The sequence below is a fragment of the Ranitomeya imitator genome, chromosome 2 (genome assembly GCF_032444005.1).
Source record: "Ranitomeya imitator isolate aRanImi1 chromosome 2, aRanImi1.pri, whole genome shotgun sequence".
NCBI classification, from domain to species: domain Eukaryota; kingdom Metazoa; phylum Chordata; class Amphibia; order Anura; family Dendrobatidae; genus Ranitomeya; species Ranitomeya imitator.
The window spans coordinates 321,864,730-321,887,794 of NC_091283.1; the positions used below are offsets into that span (position 1 = coordinate 321,864,730).

General features: G+C 44.2%; 1 protein-coding gene across 3 annotated transcripts in view; it reads right to left on the reverse strand.

Annotated features, from left to right (window-relative positions):
* LOC138663474 (oocyte zinc finger protein XlCOF22-like) overlaps window positions 1–23,065 on the reverse strand; it is a 72,914-nt gene that overhangs the window by 32,689 nt on the left and 17,160 nt on the right. For 2 of the 3 annotated variants that reach the window (XM_069749701.1, XM_069749699.1), the window contains exon 4: window positions 13,502–13,650. In XM_069749701.1, coding sequence (XP_069605802.1) covers window positions 13,502–13,650 — 149 coding nt within the window. The remainder of the gene's footprint in view (window positions 1–13,501; window positions 13,651–23,065) is intronic. The other variant, XM_069749700.1, reaches the window with a different exon arrangement.

The following is a 23,065-nucleotide window of genomic DNA, read 5'->3' on the forward strand; positions in this document are numbered from 1 at the left end:
ACCTCCACCCGCAGAGCCGCACTCCACATAGAGAATAATGGAGCCTCCAGCACCGACCTCCACCCGCAGAGCCGCACTGCACATAGAGAATAATGGAGCCTCCAGCACCGACCTCCACCCACAGAGCCGCACTCCACATAGAGAATAATGGAGCCTCCAGCACTGACCTCCACCCGCAGAGCCGCACTCCACATAGAGAATAATGGAGCCTCCAGCACCGACCTCCACCTGCAGAGCCACACTCCACATAGAGAATAATGGAGCCTCCAGCACCTACCTCCACCCACAGAGCCGCACTCCACATAGAGAATAATGGGGCCTCCAGCACCAACCTCCACCCGCAGAGCCGCACTCCACATAGAGAATAATGGAGCCTCCAGCACCGACCTCCACCCGCAGAGCCGCACTGCACATAGAGAATAATGGAGCCTCCAGCACCGACCTCCACCCGCAGAGCAGCACTCCACATAGAGAATAATGGAGCCTCCAGCACCGACTTCCACCCGCAGAGCTGCACTCCACATAGAGAATAATGGAGCCTCCAGCACCGACCTCCACCCGCAGAGCAGCACTCCACATAGAGAATAATGGAGCCTCCAGCACCGACCTCCACCCGCAGAGCAGCACTCCACATAGAGAATAATGGAGCCTCCAGCATCGACCTCCACCCGCAGAGCCACACTCCTCATAGAGAATAATGGAGCCTCCATCACCGACCTCCACCTGCAGAGCCACACTCCGCAGAGAGAATAATGGAGCCTCCAGCACCGACCTCTTCACTTCCTGAACTGTCCGTAGATCCCAGTTTGCTCTTTGCTCCCTGAACTGTCCGTAGATCCTAGTTTGCCCTTCGCTCTCTGAACTGTTCATAGATCCTAGTTTCCTCTTCGCTCCCTGAACTGTTTGTAGATCCTAGTTTCCTCTTCGCTCCCTGAACTGTTTGTAGATCCTAGCTTGCTCTTCTCTCCCTGAACTTTCCATCGATCCTAGCTTGCTCTTCGCTCCCTGAACTGTCCATCGATCCTAGTGCCACACAAAAGGTTGATACATAAAATGAGAATAATGGGGATAGGGGAAAATATGTGTAAGTGACTTAAGAGCTGGCTCAGGGATAGGAAACAAAGGGTGGTTATTAATGGAGCACACTCGGACTAAGTCGCGGTTAGCAGTGGGGTACCACAGGGGTCAGTATTGGGCCCTCTTCTTTTTAACATATTAATGACCTTGTAGGGGGCATTCAGAGCAGAATTTCAATATTTGCAGATGACACTAAACTCTGCAGGGTAATCAATACAGAGGAGGACAATTTTATATTACAGGATGATTTATGTAAACTAGAAGCTTGGGCTGATAAATGGCAAATGAGCTTTAATGGGGATAAATGTAAGGTCATGCACTTGGGTAGAAGTAATAAAATGTATAACTATGAGCTTAATTCTAAAACTCTGGGCAAAACCGTCAATGAAAAAGACCTGGGAGTATGGGTGGATGACAAACTCATATTCAGTGGCCAGTGTCAGGCAGCTGCTACAAAGGCAAATAAAATAATGGGATGCATTAAATGAGGGATAGATGAACATGAGAACATAATCTTACCTCTATACAATTCAATAGTTCGACCACACTTAGAATACTGTGTACATTTCTGGTCTCCGGTGTATAAGAAAGACATAGCTGAACTAGAGCGGGTGCAGAGAAGAGCGACCAAGGTTATTAGAGGACTGGGGGGTCTGCAATACCAAGATAGGTTATTACACTTGGGGCTATTTAGTTTGGAAAAACGAAGACTAAGGGGTGATCTTATGTTAATGTATAAATATATGAGGGGACAGTACAAAGACCTTTCTGATGATCATTTTAATCATAGACCTGAAACAGGGACAAGGGGGCATCCTCTACGTTTGGAGGAAAAAAGTTTAGGCATAATAACAGACACGGATTCTTTACTGTAAGAGCAGTGAGACTATGAAACTCTCTGCCGTATGATGTTGTAATGAGTGATTCATTACTTAAATTTAAGAGGGGACTGGATACCTTTCTTGAAAAGTATAATGTTACAGGGTATATACACTAGATTCCTTGATAGGGCGTTGATCCAGGGAACTAGTCTGATTGCCGTATGTGGAGTCGGGAAGGAATTTTTTTTACCCAAAGTGGAGCTTACTATTTGCCACGTTTTTTTTTGCCTTCCTCTGGATCAACATGTTAGGGCATGTTAGGTTAGGCTATGGGTTGAACTAGATGGACTTAGTCTTCCTTCAACCTTAATAACTATGTAACTATGTAACTGCACAAATCTGAGTATAAAAATCCCAAAAAATATAGTAATCATGAAAAAAAGAGACTTTATTAATACAGATATACATATAAATTAATAGATAACAAACATTGTAACCCAAACAGTGAGGAAATATGGAGGAGACATGAAGGTATGCTGGATTTAGGTAATGAAAAGCAAAGTAACAACCCCTTTTGCTAAAGCTGGACCGCGAAACGCGTGTCAAGGGGCATTTGGGTCCAAGTGGGATTGCCATCCTTTTACCTATGGGTAAGCATGCATGAACGACCAGTCTATTGGGAGTGATTTGCATGGTACTGCGGGTTTGGCACCCATTTGTTTCACTGAACTCCTTTTACCATGCAGGTACTACTGTGCTATGATGCAGGAAAGAAATATATCTTGGTACCGTGTTAGCCAGTAAATAGAAAGTTAGCCATTAAAAGGTATCAACCACTGAGGACTCTCAATTCTAAATATTTGTGCTATGATGGCCACTAATGTGTAGCTTGCTCAGGATGTACTTTGCTTTTCCTACCGAAATCCAGCATACCTTCATGTCTCCTCCATATTTCCTCACGGTTTGGGTTACAATGTTTGTTATCTATTAATTTATATGTATATCTGTATTAATAAAGTCTCTTTTTTCATGATTACTATGTTTTTGGGGATTTTTATACTCCGTTTTGTTGTCTTGCTCTATGGTTATTAGAGTTGTCCTGTTGACCCAGTGAGTCTGGGCACTAATTTTGGAAGAGCTTCACTCTTCTGCTCTCGGCCACAATGGAGCGATGTGCTTCATGATTTTTTGTATGACTGTACAAATCTGGCCTTTATGGAAGAGCGGCAAGAAGAAAGCCATTTCTCAAAGATATCCATAAAAAGTGTTGTTTAAAGTTTGCAACAAGCCACCTGGGAGACACACCAAACATGTAGAAGAAGGTGATCTGGTCAGATGAAACCAAAATCAAACTTTTTGGCAACAATGTCAAACAATATGTTTGGCATAAAGGCAACATAGCTCATCACCCTGAACACACCATCCCCACTGTCAAACATGGTGGTGGCAGCATCATGGTTTGGGCCTGCTTTTGTTCAGCCGGGACAGGGAAGATGGTTAAAATTGATGGGAAGATGGATGGAGCCAAATATAGGACCATTCTTGAAAAAAAACCTGTTGGAGTCTGCAAAAGACCTGAGACTGGGACGGAGATTTGTCTTCCAACAAGGCAATGATTCCAAACATAAAGCAAAATCTACAATGGAATGGTTCACAAATAAACATATTCAGTTGTTAGAATGGCCAAGTCTAAGTCCAGACCTCAATCCAATCGAGAATCTGTGGAAAGAGCTGAAAACTGCTGTTCACAAATGATCTCCATCAAACATCGCTAAGCACGAGTTGTTTGCCAACGAAGAATGGGCAATTTCAGTCTCTCGATGTACAAAACTGATAGAGACTTACCCCAAGTGACTTGCAGCTGTAATCGCAGCAAAAGGTGGCGCAACAAAGTATTAAGTTAAAGGGGCCAAATAATATTGCACGTCCCACTTTTCAGTTTTTTATTTTCCACAAAAATTTAAAATAACCAATAAATTTAGTTCAACTTCACAATTGTGTTCCACTTGTTGATTCTTCACCAAAAATTTACATTTGGTATCTTTATGTTTGAAGCATGATATGTGGGAAAAGGTTGAAAAGTTCCAGGGAGCCGAATACTTTTGCAAGGCACTGTATATTCCCTCTGACCCTCTCCCACATATGGAAACAATTGCACCAGCTCGGACACAAGTGGTAGAACAGATTAAATATCTCGGTGTGGTGGTTAGGTCTAATATTACATACTACCATATACAGTATATCCATTGTTCAGAGAACAGATATGATGCAAGCAAAATGCAAGGATAAAACTAGGGACACTTCAAAAGGGAAAAAGGTGGGAAAAAGAGAGAATGTGGGCAAGAATGGTAGTCTTATCCTTCAAGACATAAAATGTGTGTCACCCATATATGTGCTGGAGGTGGGCACTAAGTACAGATAGAGAGACCGACCTTAGCAATGATGTACAACATGTGGGACAGGGGAGAAACTGTTGGAGATAAGGGAATACTATAATTTTACCCCATTATGGCAAAATCAGCGACTGGTGGAGTTTGACAAGTTGGCTGGTTTCAGAGGTTGGGAATCAATGGGGACTTCAGAATTTAGATCAGTTAGTACAGGGGTGGTGAATCTTTTTTCTGCCAAGAGCCATGTGAATATTTATACCATCCTTCAGGGGCTATACAAACTCATCCCACAAATTACATTCTGACTGGTTTCAGGACGTAATCTTTCATTGCATGCCCTTCAATGTTCAGTAGTGAATACTGCATGTATGTGCTAACAGCAAGAAGAAATTAATGAGCTAGTTGTAATCAAAATACATCTCTCTGCCCAAGAATGCAGTCCCTGAGAATCTGCTCGGGGCTTGATAAAAGGTCATCGAGGGCCGTAAATGGCCCTGGGGCCTGAGGTTCCCCACCCCTGAGTTAGTTGGAAATCGAACACTTAAAAGCTTTAACAAACTATAAGAGTTTGGATTGCCTGATGGCCTCTTCTTTAGATACCTACAACTTAGGCATGTATATCTGACTCAGTTTTGCTCTGCGGCATCGGTTATACGGAATAAATATTTACTAGTCTTTCGCAGATACACCTTGTTCATACAGTATATAGAACACTGAGTTTTCTTTTTAGAATTGGAGTATGTTCAAATGTAGATTGTCCAAGAGGTGGAACTGGAGATGCGCACTTGTTACACATGTTCTGGAGTGCAGGAGATTAGGCTCCCACAGGAAAGCATTAAGCTACTTACTGGTAGCGGCATTTCTCGGAGGCCCATGACAGCACGACGAGAGAAGGGATCCGCCCATCAGGAACAGGAAACCTACAGATACAAAAGGGCGGCACCTCTCCCTTGCCTCAGTTGTATTTCAGAGTCTTGAGAGGACTACCGCGGTTAGTGGCACACAAAAATATACACTATATACAGATTATATACAAAATTTTAGCCATATATTGGAACTGGGTATCATATGTGAAATATATACATTTATAGGAAGTGCAACCCCCACGTGAATAGGGAGGGAACTAAGGGTGCTGTCATGGGCCTCCGAGAAATGCCGCTACCAGTAAGTAGCTTAATGCTTTACTCGGACTCCCATGACAGCAAGACGAGAGAATTACAGAGATGTAAGGTACCTTAGGGAGGGACTATGGCCTGTAGCACCCTTAACCCGAATGTGAGATCAGAGGAAGCCCCCAAATCCAACCTATAGTGTTTAAAGAAGGTGGACGGGGATGACCATGTGGCCGCCTTACATATCTGGTCGATTGATACTCCAGATTTTTCCGCCCAGGATGTAGCCATGGCCCTGGTGGAATGCGCCCTCAGATTCTGCGGAGCCGGACCCCCACCTGCAGTATAAGCCAAAGAGATAGCCTCCCTAATCCACTTTGCTAGTGTGTACTTTGATACCCTGAGTCCCTTTCTAGGACTTTGGAAAGATAAAAATAACGCATTATCTTTCTTCCATGTATCGGTAAGGCTACGTTCAGACTAGCGTTGTGCTAGTGTGCGTCGGGTTTGCGTCGGGCGACGCAGCGGCGACGCACGCGTCATTCGCCCCTATGTTTAACATGGGGGACGCATGCGTTTTTGTTTGTTGCGTTTTGCGACGCATGCGTCTTTTTTGCCGCAAGCGTCGGACCAAGAAAACGCAACAAGTTGCATATTTCTTGCGTCCGATTTTCGGCAAAAAACGATGCACGCGTCGCAAAACGCAGCGTTTTTGCGTGCGTTTTGCCGCGTTTTTGCGTGCGTTGTGCGTTGCATCGCCGACGCAGCGGCGCACAACGCTAGTCTGAACGTAGCCTAACAGAGATGTATTCTAGCAGGCATCTCCTAACGTCTAATCTATGGAGTAGCTCTTCTTTAGGGTTGGGGGGATTGGGAAGGAAGGATGGTAAAACTATCTCCTGTGACCTGTGAAACCGTGATGACACTTTTGGTAAATAGGCCGGGTCCGGTCTGAAGACTACCCTATCCGGCAGAAACTCTGTATAAGGGGAAAGCCTGGAGAGCGCTTGTATGTCGCCCACTCTACGGGCAGATGTAATTGCTACCAGAAATGCTGTTTTAAGGGATAAGGCCTAAATTGAAGCTGATTGTAATGGTTCAAATGGCTCTCTAGTCAATGCTGATAGGACTAGGTTGAGATCCCAAGGCATAGATCTATCTTTATGTATGGGTCTAGTTCTACCAGATGCTTTAATGAACCTTGAGATCCAATAATTATTGGCGATGTTACAGGAAAATAGGGCCCCTAGGGCCGAGACCTGTACCCTTAGAGTACTAGTGGATAGATCTAGCTCTAAACCTCTTTGCAGGAATTCTAAGATCTGTTTTATAGGAACTCCCTCTTCTAAATTAAAATCAGAAGAGGTCAGAAACGTCCGCCAGGTTCTAGCATAGATTGTTGTGGTTATCTGTTTCCTACTTTTCATAAGGGTGTCAATTAAATTCGGGGAGAACCCTTTGTTTTTCAGTAACGCCCTCTCAAACTCCATGCCGTTAAATGGAGATTCTTTACTTGTGGATGGCTGATCGGACCCTGGTAGAGCAAATCTGGAATGTCCGGAAGTACCCAGGGGTCCTCCACTGACATGATCCTGAGCCAAGTGAACCAGGCCCTTCTGGGCCAGAATAAGGCAAATCAATATAACTCTTGCTCGATCTTCTCTCATCTTCCTGATTACCAGGGGTATCAGGCCTAGCGGAGGAAACGCATAAGCCAGTCGAAAATCCCAATTGATCAGAAAGGCATCTACCGCCAGAGGATTCTCCCTGGGATTTAGGGAACAGAATTTTATTGTCTTCCGGTTGTCCCTGGTGGCAAATAAATCTACCTCTGGATGTCCCCATCTGTGGACAATCTGGTCGAACACGAGACTGTTTAAAGACCACTCCCCTTGTCTTAAGGTGTTGCGGCTTAGAAAGTCCGCTTTGACATTTTCTTTTCCTCTTATATGTAGAGCGGTTAAAGATAAGAAATGTTTTTCTGCTGTCTGGAACAGACGATCCGCCACTCTCATCAGTGATTCGAAATGAGTTCCACCCTGGATTTATGTATGCGACCGCCACCTGGTTGTCCGAGAGGATCTTGACATGATGACCCTGCAGATATTTTTTAACTGAAAGTTCAATTGCCATTTACTCTTTTTGGTTGGAGGAGGCTGATGTTAGGGGGTTCCATAGACCCTGAACTACCATGTCATCCATGACAACCCGAAGGGCTAGCGTCTGTTACAATACGTGTCGCCTGTGTCACCCAGGGAACTCCCGCCGATAAATTTTCATCGTTTAGCCACCACCTAAGAGATGTAAGAGCTTTTGGTCCCAAAGTAAACTGGCTCTGCAAGGACCCCTGTAAAACTCTATCATTAACCAGCACCTCGGATTGTAAAGGTCTGGTGTGAAATTGGGCCCAACGGACAGCGGGAATGCAAGAGGTTAGAGATCCTAATAGTGACATAGCCTGCCTAAGGGTCATGGATGGTTTATCAATTGCCTTAGACACCTGTTGCTGGATATGTAACAATTTGTCGGGAGGAAGACAACACTGTTGGGATTCTGAATTTAACAACAGTCCTAAGAATCTTTGTATTTTTTGGGGCTGTAAACGAGATTTTTCATAATTTACGACCCACCCCAGATGCTCAAGTTTGGATGTGGCTGTTTTTAGTTGAGAAAGGCAATGGTCTGCTGAACTCCCTACTATAAGGAAATCATCCAAGTAGGGAATAATCAGGATGTCAGACTCTCGTAAGTGCGCCATGACTTCGGCCACTAACTTTGTAAACACTCTAGGAGCCGCTGACAAGCCAAAGGGAAGAGCTCTGAACTGGAAATGACGAATCTGTCCCCCCATTGACACAGCTACTCTCAGCAACCTCTGGAAGTCTTCATGTATCGCAACATGATAGTATGCATCCTTTAGATCTACAACTACCATGAAGCAATGATTAAACAACATTTTTATTGCTGAATTATTTGATTCCATTTTGAACGATTCATTGACCAGAAACTGATTAAGACATTTGAGATTTATGATCGTTCTAAACGATCTGTCTGGCTTCTTGATCAGAAAAAGAGGAGAGTAAAATCCCCTCCCTCTTTCTGATTCTGGGATTTCGAACAAAACATTTTTGGAGCATAAGTTCATGACCTCTGCCTCTAGAGCTGCTTGTTCAAGGGGGGAGGAACGTAAAGGGGTTAACTTAAATTTTTCTCGAGGCCAATGATCGAAGTCCAGCTTTAGACCTTTTGTTATAATGCCTCTAACCCATTTACTGTTCGTAATGTCAAACCATGCTGAGGAGAAAGCTGACAGTCTACCCCCACAGGGATCGCTAGTCATTGGTCCGGTTTTTTCTGATCTTTTGAGGAATGGCGAAACATGTAGCCCGTACCTCTTCCGCATCTATCTTCCCATCTAAAACTCTCTCTAGAGGGAGAGGACCCGCGTTTCTTCCCGCGACCAAACCTCCTTCTATTGAAGGGCCGGCGGTAGGATGCTGAAGACGGATTGGGAAATTTCTTTTTGTCATCCCCCGCCTTCTCCAGTAACTCATCCAGAGTTGGACCAAAGAGATATTCTCCTTTACACGGGATGGAGCAGAGTTTAGTTCTGGACTGAATGTCGCCTGACCAGCATTTTAACCATAAAGCCCTGCGAGCCGCGTTAGAGAGTCCTGCCGCTCTAGCCGCCATTCTGACTGAGTCCACAGATGCGTCCGATAGGAAAGCCGCAGGATTCTGAATTGTTGGTAGAGCCTTCAGAATAGTATCTCTGGATGCACCGTCCTTAAGCTGGGACTCTAACTGATCTAGCCAGACCATTAATGACCTGGCTGTACATGTTGCGGCCACAGCTGGTCTGAGAGATCCAGCCGCCATCTCCCAGGTACCTTTAAGGAAGATATCTGCCTTCCTGTCCAGAGGATCTCTGAGGGTCCCCATGTCCTCAAATGGTAATGAGGCTTTCTTTGACGCTTTTGCTACTGCCGCATCCAACTTAGGGGCTTTATCCCACGTATCCACAACCGGATCATCAAAGGGATACCGGCGTTTTAATGCTGGCGGTAAGGCACCCTTTTTTCCGTTTTTTTCCATTCTCGGAGGATCAAGTCCTGGATCTTTTCGTTTACCGGAAAAGATCTATGTCTTTTACGATCCAATCCGCTAAACATCAACTCCTGTTTTGATGGCCGTGATTTGGGTTCCTCTATACCCATCGTGCCTCTAACTGACTTGACTACTTTGTCTATCCTATCCAAGGGTAGACAGAATCGTCCAGACTCCTCATCTGATGAAGAGGAGAAAGGACTAGAGAGATAGGCACTTTCCTCTCTTTCTTCCTCTGAAGAATAAGAGTCCAGGGGGGTCCTATGTTTCGAGCCTTCCGCTTGGGATAGGGACCGAAGTGATTCCCTTACTTCCAGCCGGATCATTTCTTTTAGGTTTGCCGTACTCACAGACTCTTCCGCTACCGTCTGTTGTATACAGGGGGCACATAACTTTTTAGGACAAGAATCAGGTAAGGGGACTCCACAGAGGGCACACTCCTTATGTTTTGATTTGTCCGTACTCTTCTTCCCCTGGAAAGATAAAGTATAAGGGGCCCGCGTCACAGAGTGAACTTTCACGTAGATCACTTACCCATGCGCCAAAGTAAAGTACCGGAATACGAGGGGGTTCTTTCCTAGTCGAAGCTCTGGATCCCTGCTCGGATGAGCTTTTTCGACTGGACTGGTCGCCTCTGTCTTTCTGCTTGGGCTTCTGACGCACCTCGTCTGGCAGCTGCTGCTGCTCACCACCACTCTCCATGACGAATTACGACCAAAAGCAGGGATCTAACAACTTCACCTGCTTAAATCCCCCTTGGATCCGGTCAGCAGATGGGCTAGCGCTGTCCCTATTGGCCCAGGACACAGCAGGGAGGGCAGGAGGTCTTGTGGACAAACCGGCGTTCAAGATGCGATGGGCGCCGCCATCTTGGATCGACTGCGCATGCGCAGATGTCCGGCGACCCGGAAGCGGCTACTAACTCCGCCCCCCCAAGTCACTGCACCCGGAAACGCTCCAGCACGCGCTGAGAGCGGTGCAGGACGCCGGGGATGGAGCGCAGCGCTCCGGGAGCTCGCCCACACAGTCCTGACCCTGGCACCCGCAACCATGCCATCCGCTGCACCACCAATGGGAAATACTTACCTGCGCCAACGCTGATGGAGGCAGGAAATCCTCCGGACTCCGCTCCCTGCTGCGAACGCCACCGCATGCAATCCAGCAAGGACCACCGTGGCGTCTCCAGGGATCTCCGCACCGGCCGAGGTAGGAGACCCCCCCGCTACCGTATTCGGCCGGCCTGGGCTCCTTCTGTAGGCACCCGTCCCCTCAGGAACAGGAAACCAACTGAGGCAAGGGAGAGGTGCCGCCCTTTTGTATCTGTAGGCTTCCTGTTCCTGATGGGCGGATCCCCTCTCTCGTCGTGCTGTCATGGGAGTCCGAGTAAAAACACATTAGCTTTGGTAAAAAGGTTATTTGGCATGCAAATCCAAGCAAACTCCAAAATATGCATATTGGGATAATTAGGAGAATCCATAGATCTCAAATCCATCCCCGATGACTGTAGCTCTTTTGCAAACATTGTATCAAGCTCGCAAACTCATCTAGAGTACTCCCGAGAGATAACATATGGCAATTTCTGGCTTCATGAACACTTGTGGTATGATCATTACAGGTTAAATGATATAAGTAGGGCCAGTACACATGCAAACTAATATAACAATTGGAGCTCTCGGGATCTCCACCGCATAGGAAAGCATGTAATTGCGGGGGCTCCAGGCTTTCACAAAATGTCAGCAGAGCCCCCCCGCAGTGCCGAACACCCGCAGCGATGCACCGCACATCTGAACACCCCTTCATCCCAGCCGGCAACAACGCTCCACTTTTGCCTCCTCCAGCAGCGACCCAGGGACCCTGCTCCACCGCGGCTGGTAAGGTACATCCGCATTATAAGACGCACGTCCATTTCCCCCAGAAATTTTGGGCAAAAAAGTGTGTCTTATAATCTGAAAAATACGGTAGTTATGTCATATGAACCCTGCGTCCAATGAGCACAGGCGTCACTGTTCTCACCTTTGGACAAATTGAACAATAAGACTTAATCAAAGAGAAGTCGCAGCACAGGCTTCCTGCTGATATTCCAACACGTCCGAAGGAGGAGAAAGTAAAGCCGGAGCTGATTGGGTGCAGGGCTTGTGTAATGTAACAACCTCATATGAGACCCGGGAACTCGAGTGCTGACACCGCTGGAACAGCATCGGCACTGAAGGCAAGTATGAATTTTTTTTATTTTAACAAAGCCATACATGATGAATGGCAAAGGATTGCCATAGTAGTGCACAACCCCTTTAAGAAAATACAATCTTCAGTTAAAACATTTCCAACATTCTGAACATGAAAAAAGCTTCTCCCCTGCTCGACTTCTCTGATGTTTTTTAAGAGTTGAATTCCGTTTAAAACATTTCCCACATTAAGGACCTGAAAAAGCCTTCTCTGGGTGAGTTCTCTGGTGGTGATCAAGATGCGCTTTTCGGGTAAAACATTTCCCACATTCTGAACACGAAAAAGACTTCTTCCCTGTGTGAGTTCTCTGGTGCTTAACCAAATCTGATTTGTTTAAAATATTTCCCACATACTGAACATGAAAAAGGCTTGTCCCCTGTGTGAGTTCTTTGATGTGTGATGAGATTTGATTTATTTGTAAAACATTTCACATATTCTGAACAGGAAAAAGGCTTCTCTCCTGTGTGACTTCTCTGGTGCTTAACCAAATCGGATTTCTGGTTAAAGGGAACCTGTCACCCCGAAAATCGCGGGTGAGGTAAGCCCACCGGCATCAGGGGCTTATCTGCAGCATTCTGTAATGCTGTAGATAAGCCCCCGATGTTACCTGAAAAAGGAGAAAAAGACGTTATATTATACTCACCCAGGGGCGGTCCCGCTGCTGGTCAGTCAGGTCGGATGGGTGTCTCCGGTCCGCTGCGGCGCCTCCCATCTTCATTACAAGACGTCCTCTTCTGATCGTCAGCCACGGCTCCGGCGCAGGCGTACTTTGCTCTGCCCTGTTGAGGGCAGAGGATAGTACCGATGTGCGCAGGCGCCGAAAAGGTCAGAGGCCCGGCGCCTGCGCACTGCAGTACTTTGCCCTCAACAGGGCAGAGCAAAGTACGCCTGTGCCGGAGCCGTGGCTGAAGATCAGAAGAGGACGTCTTGGAATGAAGATGGGAGGCGCCGCAGCGGACCAGAGACACCCATCCGACCTGACCAGCAGCAGGACCGCCCCTGGGTGAGTATAATATAACGTCTTTTTCTCCTTTTTTCAGGTAACATCGGGGGCTTATCTACAGCATTACAGAATGCTGCAGATAAGCCCCTGATGCCGGTGGGCTTACCTCACCCGCGATTTTCGGGGTGACAGGTTCCCTTTAAAACATTTCCCACATTCTGAACATGAAAAAGGCTTCTCCCCTGTGTGAGTTCTCTGGTGCTTAACCAAATATGATTTCTTGATATAATATTTCCCACATTCTAAACAGGAAAAAGGTTTCTCCCCTGTGTGGGTTCTCTGGTGCCTAACCAAATCTGATTTCTGGATAAAACATTTTCCACATTCTGAACAGGAAAACGGCTTCTCTCCTGTGTGAGTTCTTTGGTGTGTAACAAGATTCTCTTTTTGGTTAAAACATTTCCCACATTCGGAACAGGAAAATGGCTTCTCCCCTGTGTGCGTTCTCTGGTGACAAACAAGTTTTGATTTCTGTGTAAAATATTTCCCACATTCTGAACAGGAAAAAGGCTTCTCCCCTGTGTGAGTTCTCTGGTGCTTAACAAAAACTGATATCCAGTTAAAACATTTTCCACACTTGGAACAAGAAAATCTATTCCCTGCTGTGTGAATCTTTTTACTTTTAAGAAAAGACTTTTCGAGGAGAAAACTATTTCCATATTCTGAACATGATAATGGATTCTTTGATTTATAAGTAATTTGTTTTTTAATGTTCATTTTGCGACTATGATTTTCTTTAGTAGTTGGTAATAAATCAGAAGACAAGACCTGTTTCAAATTATCTTTGCTGTGAAGGGATGATGGTATATCTGGAGTAATGGCATTCACTCTAATTGTATCCTGTAGGATCTCAAGATCATCTGATTTAAAAATTGGAGATGTCAGTTGTCCCTCTGATTTCTTGGTACAGCCATCTACTAAGAAAAAAAACAATTATTATTTTAGAATAAAATATCCTCAAATTTTATATTTTTTAACATTTCTACTTAAACGGTCAGGAAAAATGACAAGTTATGTAAAAAAAAAATTTAATTATTCACCAAGACAATGACAGTTCACAGTCCAATAGAAAACAGCATGAACAAAAGGAGCATGGTGTTCAACTATTTGTTCATTCTGACTCACAAATATGGAACACATTAAACAAAGAAAATAATGGATGGCATGCACCAATGCGGTTATTTCTTGCTTTATTAGACGTTGTGCAGCTCAGGCATGGGAGACATGTGCAAGGTACGGACTAGAACGCAAAACATCTGTAGTCCATACCTTGCACAGTCTCCCGTGCCTCAGCCGCCCAGCGTCTAATAAAGCAAGAAATAACCGCATTGGTGAGTGCCATCCATTATTTTCTTTGTTTATTGTGGATTCCCTGCATGGTTTTTTTTCCATATGGATTGAGCACCTAGAGCGGTGTTTGTGGAGGCTATCTGGTGTTCATGATTTAGTGTGGGTAACCTCATTTCATCTCTTTGAGGTAAAGGCGACGCAGTGGAGCCAAACACTTAGCCACCAAAATGTAATGTAGGTGCAAAAAGAATTAAAATAAGTTCCACTCATCTTACAAAAAGCAAGTCCCCACTTAGGTCCATCATTTGTCAATGGAAAAAAAAGAGGTTTCCACATTATTTAGTGGCTCAAAGGCTCATGAAAAGCAAAATTGCTTCCATAAACCAATCCAGCAATATCCGCTCTCCCAAAATCAAATATCCCCCTCACTTCTGAGCCTTGCAGTGTACACAAACCACATTTAGCATCTATGTATTTGGTATTGCTGCAGTGACAAGAACCCACTTAATTTACGGTGTGTGTCCTGAAGCACAATCTGGGCACGTGCTGAGTAATAAAATTGTATATTTGCAATTTTTACTCTCCAACATCCATTGAGTGCTAATCACCTGGAAGTGCCTGTGGACTCAAAATAGTTACTACTCCTATAGACCAATTCATTAAGGGTTACACTGTCCAAAATGTAGTCACTTTTGGGGGATTTTTACTGCTCTGGCTTTCTGACATTTTGTCATTTTAGAGCAAATGGTGTGTCCTATCTCCTCTGGAACCTGCTATTGAGATGTCTGTTTCTGTCAAGAGGCGCTGCCTTAATACATTCTGCAGGCGGCGCTGGTAATGGAGGAGATATCAGAACCAGAAGCTATGAGTGGCACCGGTTCTGTCCAGCCACTAAGGTTAGGGTACCTGGGACATGTAGTACCTTCCAGTCTGGCACTATGAGTGTGTGTGTTATTCAGCTGAAGTAATCTCTTCCCTGCTTCACCCAATTGGAAAGTACCAATCCCTACTAACGCCCGAAACATATTGCTGGAAACTGCCAGGTACAGCCTTGTTCTCCTCTCGTTCAGTCCTCTGTGTTCAGCTCCTGACTTGTTTACACCATGTTTCAAATTATTATGCAAATTGGATTTAAGTGTCATAAAGATGTAATTGTTTTGTTTTTCAAATAAATTCATGGATGGTATTGTGTCTCAGGGCTCAATGAATCACTGAAATCAATCTTAAACACATGGGATTAGTTTTCCAGGTGACTCTAATTAAAGGAAAACTACTTAAAAATGATGTTCCACGTTATTAAGCAGGCCACAGTTTTCAAGTAACATGGGAAAGAAAAAGGATCTCTCTGCTGCCGAAAAGCATCAAATAGTGCAATGCCTTGGACAAGGTATGAAAACATTAGATAGTTCACAAAAACTTAAGAGTGATCATCATACTGTGAAGAGATTTGTGACTGAAACAGAGCACAGAGTTCAAGCAGATAAAGGCATAATGAGGAAGGTTTCTGCCAGACAAATTCATTGGATTAAGAGTGCAGCTGCCAAAATACCATTACAAAGCAGCAAACAGATATTTGAAGCTGCTGGCGCCTCTGGAGTCCCTCAAACCTCAAGGTGTAGGATCCTTCAAAGGCTTGCTGTGGTGCATAAACCTACAATTCGGCCACCCCTAAAGTGTGTTCACAAGCAGAAATGGTTGCAGTGGGCCCAGATATACATGAAGACAATTTTTCAAACAGTCTTTTTTACTGATGTGTGTCGAGCAACCCTGGATGGTCCACATGGATGGAGTAGTGGATGGCCACCATGTCCCAACAAGGCTGTGACGTCTGAAAGGAGGTGGAGGAGTCATGTTTTGGGCCGGAATCATGGGAAAACAGATGGTAGGGCCCTTTACGGTTCCTGAAGGTGTGAAAATGACCTCTGCAAAGTACATAGAGTTTCTGACTGACAACTTTCTTCCATGGTATAAGAAGCAGAAACGTGCCTTCAGGAGCAAAATCATCTTCATGTATGACAATGCACCATCTCATGCTGCAAAGAATACCTCTGAGTCATTGGCTGCTACGGGCATAAAAGGAGATAAACTCATGGTGTGGCCAACATCTTCCCCTGACCTCAACCCTATAGAGAACCTTTGGAGTATCATCAAGCAAAAGATATATGAAGGTGGGAGGCAGTTCACATCAAAACAGCAGCTCTGGGAGGCTATTAGGGTTCCTATGTTAACAAGTAACTTGGCCTGTTAGGATGTTTCAGAGTTAAATAGCTTTTTTGTTCAGTGAATGTGACCTCCTAATGCTGCAAATTCCACAAATGAGAATTTTCAGTTCTTTAAAACATATGAAATATTTAGAAATTCTACTGTGCCAAATAATTTGGAACAGTGCATTTTGAGTTTCTATTCATTTTGGAGATTATACTGTTATCATTGGGAGGTTTCTTCAATAAAATTCGATGTATAATCTAAAGAGTGATGACTTTTCTTAGACGGACTGTCATTTGCACCGACCATTTAGGAAAATCCGAGAAAAATATAATTTGCGTAATAATTTGGTACACGGTGTATTTGTTTCCTGTTATGACCCCGGCCCGTTTACTGACTATTCTTGTGTCTTTTGATTTTGTATTTTCTCTGACTTCATGGTCGTGACCTGACTACCATACTATTCTTCTTACTATCTTACACTACAGAAAAGCAAGTAACAGCGTGGTCCAACCTAGAGGTCTCTGTGCAAGTCCAGATGTAGAGGGGTTAAAGAAGTTAAAGAGTGATGGGCAAAACTTTGACTATAGACAATAAACACATCTACTGAAATAATCAAGCTGAATAGCCTTCTTAGGTATAAAAAAAATTGAGTAACTAATGGTGAAACCTCTCTGAGGTAATTTGAGTCTGAGGCTCTGTGGCTCTTGGCAATCTAAACTATCGTAAGGGACAATATTTTATATCACATAATAACTATTTATTAGGTTATGTGCACACGATGCGGATTTGTAGTGCTTCCGCAGCGTTTTTTTCCGCGCTGAAATGCTCCAAACACGCAATGGATTACTTAAGCAATGTTAATCAATTACATTCCTGAAGTGTTGTGCACATGATCCAGAAATTTCCATCCTTATTTGCAGCCTTTTATTTTCCGCAGCATGTACATTCTTTTTGCGGATCTGCAGCTTTTCTGCATCCATTTGCTTCCATTAAGTCAGTCAAATCGGCAGCAAAAACACAGGTGTTAAAAGGTTTGCGGATTTGCTGCGGATTTTCTGTGAAAAATGCTGCGAATTGTCACTGGGAAATGATAGAAAGTGATAGATAGTCTTAGTTATAGAAAGCAGAGAGTGGTTATAAATGGTATATTCTCTAACTGGGTCGCTGTGACCAGTGGGGTACCGCATGGGTCGATGTTGGGACCTATTCTCTTCAACATATTTATTAACGATCTGGTAGAAGGTTTATACAGTAAAATATCATTATTTGCAGATGATACAAAACTATGTAAAGCAGTCAATACAAGAGAAGATAGTATTCTGCCACAGATGGATCTGGATAAGTTGGAAACTTGTGCCGAGAGGTGGCAGATGCGGTTTAACAATGATAAATGTAAGGTTATACACATGGGAAGAAGGAATCAATATCACCATTACACACTGAACGGGAAACCACTGGGTAAATCTGACATGGAGAGGAACTTGGGAATCCTAGTTAATAATAAACTTACCTGGAACAGCCAGTGCCAGGCAGCGGCTGCCAAGGCAAACAGGATCATGGAGTGTAATAAAAGACATCTGGATACACATGATGAGAGCATTATACTGCCTCTGTACAAATCCCTGGTTAGACCGCACATGAGTACTGTGTACAGTTTTGGGCACCGTTGCTCAGGAAGGATATAATGGAAATAGAGCGAGTACAAAGGAGGGCAACAAAATTAAAGGGAACCTGTCACCTGAATTTGGCGGGACTGGTTTTGGGTCATATGGGCGGAGTTTTCGGGTGTTTGATTCACCCTTTCCTTACCCGCTGGCTGCATGCTGGCTGCAATATTGGATTGAAGTTCATTCTCTGTCCTCCATAGTACACGCCTGCACAAGGCAAGATTGCTTTGCGCAGGCGTGTACTATGGAGGACAGAGAATGAACTTCAATCCAATATTGCAGCCAGCATGCAGCCAGCGGGTAAGGAAAGGGTGAATCAAACACCCGAAAACTCCGCCCATATGACCCAAAACCAGTCCCGCCAAATTCAGGTGACAGAGTCCCTTTAATAGAGGGGATGGGGGAACTACAATACCCAGAGAGATTATCAAAATTAGGATTATTTAGTCTAGAAAAAAGAAGACTGAGGGGCGATCTAATAGCCATGTATAAGGATATACAGTGGGTACGGAAAGTATTCAGACTCCTTTAAATTTTTCACTCTTTGTTTCATTGCAGCCATCTGATAAATTAAAAAAAAGTTAATTTTTTTCTCATTAATGTGCACTCTGCACCCCATGTTGACTGAAAACAAACATAAATGTTGAAACTTTTGAAAATGTATTAAAAAAGAAAAACTGAAATATCACATGGTCATAAGTATTCAGAACCTTTGCTCAGTATTGAGTAGAAGCACTTTTTTGAGCTAGTGCATGAGTCTTCTTGGGAATGATGCAACAAGTTTTTCAAACCTGAATTTGGGGATCCTCTGCCATTCTTCCTTGCAGATCCTTCCAGTTCCGTCAGGTTGGATGGTGAACGTTGGTGGACGCCATTTTCTGGTCTCTCTAGAGATGCTCAATTGGGTTTATGTCAGGGCTCTTGCTGGGCCAGTCAAGAATGGTCACAGAGTTGTTCTGAAGCCACTCCTTTGTTATTTTAGCTGTGTTCTTAGGGTCATTGTCTTGTTGGAAGCTGGACTTTCAGCCACGTCTGAGTTCCAGAGAACTCTGGAAGAGGTTTTCATCCAAGATATCTCTATACTTTGCCGCATTCATGTTTCCTTCAATGGCAGTCATCCTGTCCCTGCAACTGAAAAACACCCCCATAGCATGATGCTCCATTGTTGGGATTGTATTGGGCAGATGATGAGCAGTGCCTGTTTTTCTCCACACATACTGTTTACAATTATCACCAAACAGGTCTATCTTCATCTCATCAGACCAGAGAATCTTATTTCTCATAGTCTTGGAGTCCTTCATGTGTTTTTTAGCAAACTGTATGCGGGCTTTCATGTTTTGAACTGAGGAGAGTCTTCCGTCGGGCCACTCTGCCATAAAGGCCCGATTGGTGGAGGGCTGCAGTGATAACTGACTTTGTGTAACTTTCTCCCATCTCCATACTCCATCTCTGGAGCTCAGCCACAGTGATCTTGGGGTTCTTCTTTACCTCTCTCACAAAGGCTCTTCTCCCACGATTGCTCTGTTTGGCTGGACGGCTAGGTCGGGAAAGACTTCTGGTGGTCCCAAACGTCTTCCATTTAAGGACTATGGAAGCCACAGTGCTCTTAGGAACTTTGAGTACTGCAGAAACTCTTTTGTAACGTTGGCCAGATCTGTACCTTGCCACAATTCTGTCTCTGAGCTCCTTGGCAAGTTCCTTTGACCTCATGACTCTCATTTGGTCTGACATGCTCTGTGAGCTATGAGGTCGTGTATAGACAGGTGTGTGCCTATGCAAATCAAGTCCTATCAGTTTAACTAAACACAGCTGGACTCCAATGAAGGAGTAGAACCATCTCAAGGAGGATCACAAGGAAATGGACAGCATCTGACTTAAATATGAGTGTCTGAGCAAAGGGTCTGAATGTTTATGACCATGTGATATTTCAGTTTTTCTCTTTTAATAAATATGCAAAAATTTCCACATTTCTGTTTTTTTCCAGTAAAGATGGGGTGCAGAGTGTACATTAACCCCTTTCTGACATTAGACGTACTATCCCGTCGAGGTGGGGTGGGCCCCTATGACCACCAATGGGATAGTACGTCATATGCGATCGGCAGCGCTCACGGGGGGAGCGCGGCCGAGTGTCAGCTGCCTATCGCAGCTGACATCCGGCACTATGTGCCAGGAGCGGTCACGGACCGCCCCCGGCACATTAACCCCCGACACACTGCGATCAAACATGATCGCGATGTGCCGGCGGTATAGGGAAGCATCGCGCAGGGAGGGGGCTCCCTGCGGGCTTCCCTGAGCCCCCCGCAGCAACGCGATGTGATCGCGTTGCTGCGAGGGTCTTCCTACCTCCTTCTCCCTGCAGGCCCCGGATCCAAGATGGCCGCGGCATCCGGGTCCTGCAGGGAGGGAGGTGGCTTCACAGAGCCTGCTCAGAGCAGGCACTGTGAAGCCTGCAGTGCTGCATGTCAGATCGGTGATCTGACAGAGTGCTGTGCAAACTGTCAGATCATCGATCTGTGATGTCCCCCCCCTGGGACTAAGTAAAAAAGTTTTAAAAAAAATTTCCAAATGTGTAAAAAAAAAAAAAAAAAAAATTCCTAAATAATGAAAAATATATATACAGTGGGGCAAAAAAGTATTTAGTCAGTCAGCAATAGTGCAAGTTCCACCACTTAAAAAGATGAGAGGCGTCTGTAATTTACATCATAGGTAGACCTCAACTATGGGAGACAAACTGAGAAAAAAAAATTCAGAAAATCACACTGTCTGTTTTTTTATCATTTTTTTTGCATATTATGGTGGAAAATAAGTATTTGGTCAGAAACAAACAATCAAGATTTCTGGCTCTCACAGACCTGTAACTTCTTCTTTAAGAGTCTCCTCTTTCCTCCACTCATTACCTGTAGTAATGGCACCTGTTTAAACTTGTTATCAGTATAAAAAGACACATGTGCACACCCTCAAACAGTCTGACTCCAAACTCCACTATGGTGAAGACCAAAGAGCTGTCAAAGGACACCAGAAACAAAATTGTAGCCCTGCACCAGGCTGGGAAGACTGAATCTGCAATAGCCAACCAGCTTGGACTGAAGAAATCAACAGTGGGAGCAATAATTAGAAAATGGAAGACATACAAGACCACTGATAATCTCCCTCGATCTGGGGCTCCACGCAAAATCCCACCCCGTGGGGTCAGAATGATCACAAGAACGGTGAGCAAAAATCCCAGAACTACTCGGGGGGACCTAGTGAATGAACTGCAGAGAGCTGGGACCAATGTAACAAGGCCTACCATAAGTAACACACTACGCCACCATGGACTCAGATCATGCAGTGACAGACGTGTCCCACTGCTTAAGTCAGTACATGAACGGGCCCGTCTGAAGTTTGCTAGAGAGCATTTGGATGATCCAGAGGAGTTTTGGGAGAATGTCCTATGGTCTGATGAAACCAAACTGGAACTGTTTGGTAGAAACACAACTTGTCGTGTTTGGAGGAAAAAGAATACTGAGTTGCATCCATCAAACACCATACCTACTGTAAAGCATGGTGGTGGAAACATCATGCTTTGGGGCTGTTTCTCTGCAAAGGAGCCAGGACGACTGATCCGGGTACATGAAAGAATGAATGGGGCCATGTATCGTGAGATTTTGAGTGCAAACCTCCTTCCATCAGCAAGGGCATTGAAGATGAAACGTGGCTGGGTCTTTCAACATGACAATGATCCAAAGCACACCGCCAGGGCAACAAAGGAGTGGCTTCGTAAGAAGCATTTCAAGGTCCTGGAGTGGCCTAGCCAGTCTCCAGATCTCAACCCTATAGAAAACCTTTGGAGGGAGTTGAAAGTCCGTGTTGCCAAGCGAAAAGCCAAAATCATCACTGCTCTAGAGGAGATCTGCATGGAGGAATGGGCCAACATACCAACAACAGTGTGTGGCAACCTTGTGAAGACTTACAGAGAACGTTTGACCTCTGTCATTGCCAACAAAGGATATATTACAAAGTATTGAGATGAAATTTTGTTTCCGACCAAATACTTATTTTCCACCATAATATGCAAATAAAATGTTAAAAAAACAGACAATGTGATTTTCTGGATTTTTTTTTCTCAGTTTGTCTCCCATAGTTGAGGTCTACCTATGATGTAAATTACAGACGCCTCTCATCTTTTTAAGTGGTGGAACTTGCACTATTGCTGACTGACCAAATACTTTTTTGCCCCACTGTATATATTATTCCCATAAATACATTTCTTTATCTAAATAATAAAAAAAAACAATAAAAGTACACATATTTAGTATCGCCGCGTCCGTAACGACCCGACCTATAAAACTGGCACACTAGTTAACCCCTTCATTAAACACCGTAAGAAAAAAAAAAAAACGAGGCAAAAAACAACGTTTTATTATCATACCACCGAACAAAAAGTGGAATAACACGCGATCAAAAAGACACATATATATAACCTTGATACCGCTGAAAACGTCATCTTGTCCCGCAAAAAACGAGCCGCCATACAGCATCATCAGCGAAAAAATAAAAAAGTTATAGTCCTGAGAATGAAGCGATGCAAAAATAATTATTTTTTCTATAAAATAGTTTTTATTGTATAAAAGCGCCAAAACATAAAAAAATGATATAAATGAGGTATCGCTGTAATCGTACTGACCCGAAGAATAAAACTGCTTTATCAATTTTACCAAACGCGGAACGGTATAAACGCCTCCCCCAAAAGAAATTCATGAATAGCTGGTTTTTGGTCATTCTGCCTCACAAAAATCGTAATAAAAAGCGATCAAAAAATGTCACGTGCCCGAAAATGTTACCAATAAAAACGTCAACTCGTCCCGAAAAAAACAAGACCTCACATGACTCTGTGGACCAAAATATGGAAAAATTACAGCTCTCAAAATGTGGTAACGCAAAAAATATTTTTTGCAATAAAAAAGCGTCTTTCGGTGTGTGACGGCTGCCAATCATAAAAATCCGCTCAAAAACTCGCTATAAAAGTAAATCAAACCCCCCTTCATCACCCCCTTAGTTAGGGAAAAATTTAAAAAAATGTATTTATTTCCATTTTTCCATTAGGGCTAGGGTTAGGGCTAGGGTTAGGGCTAGGGTTAAGGTTAGGGCTAGGGCTAGGGTTGGGGCTACAGTTACGGTTGGGGCT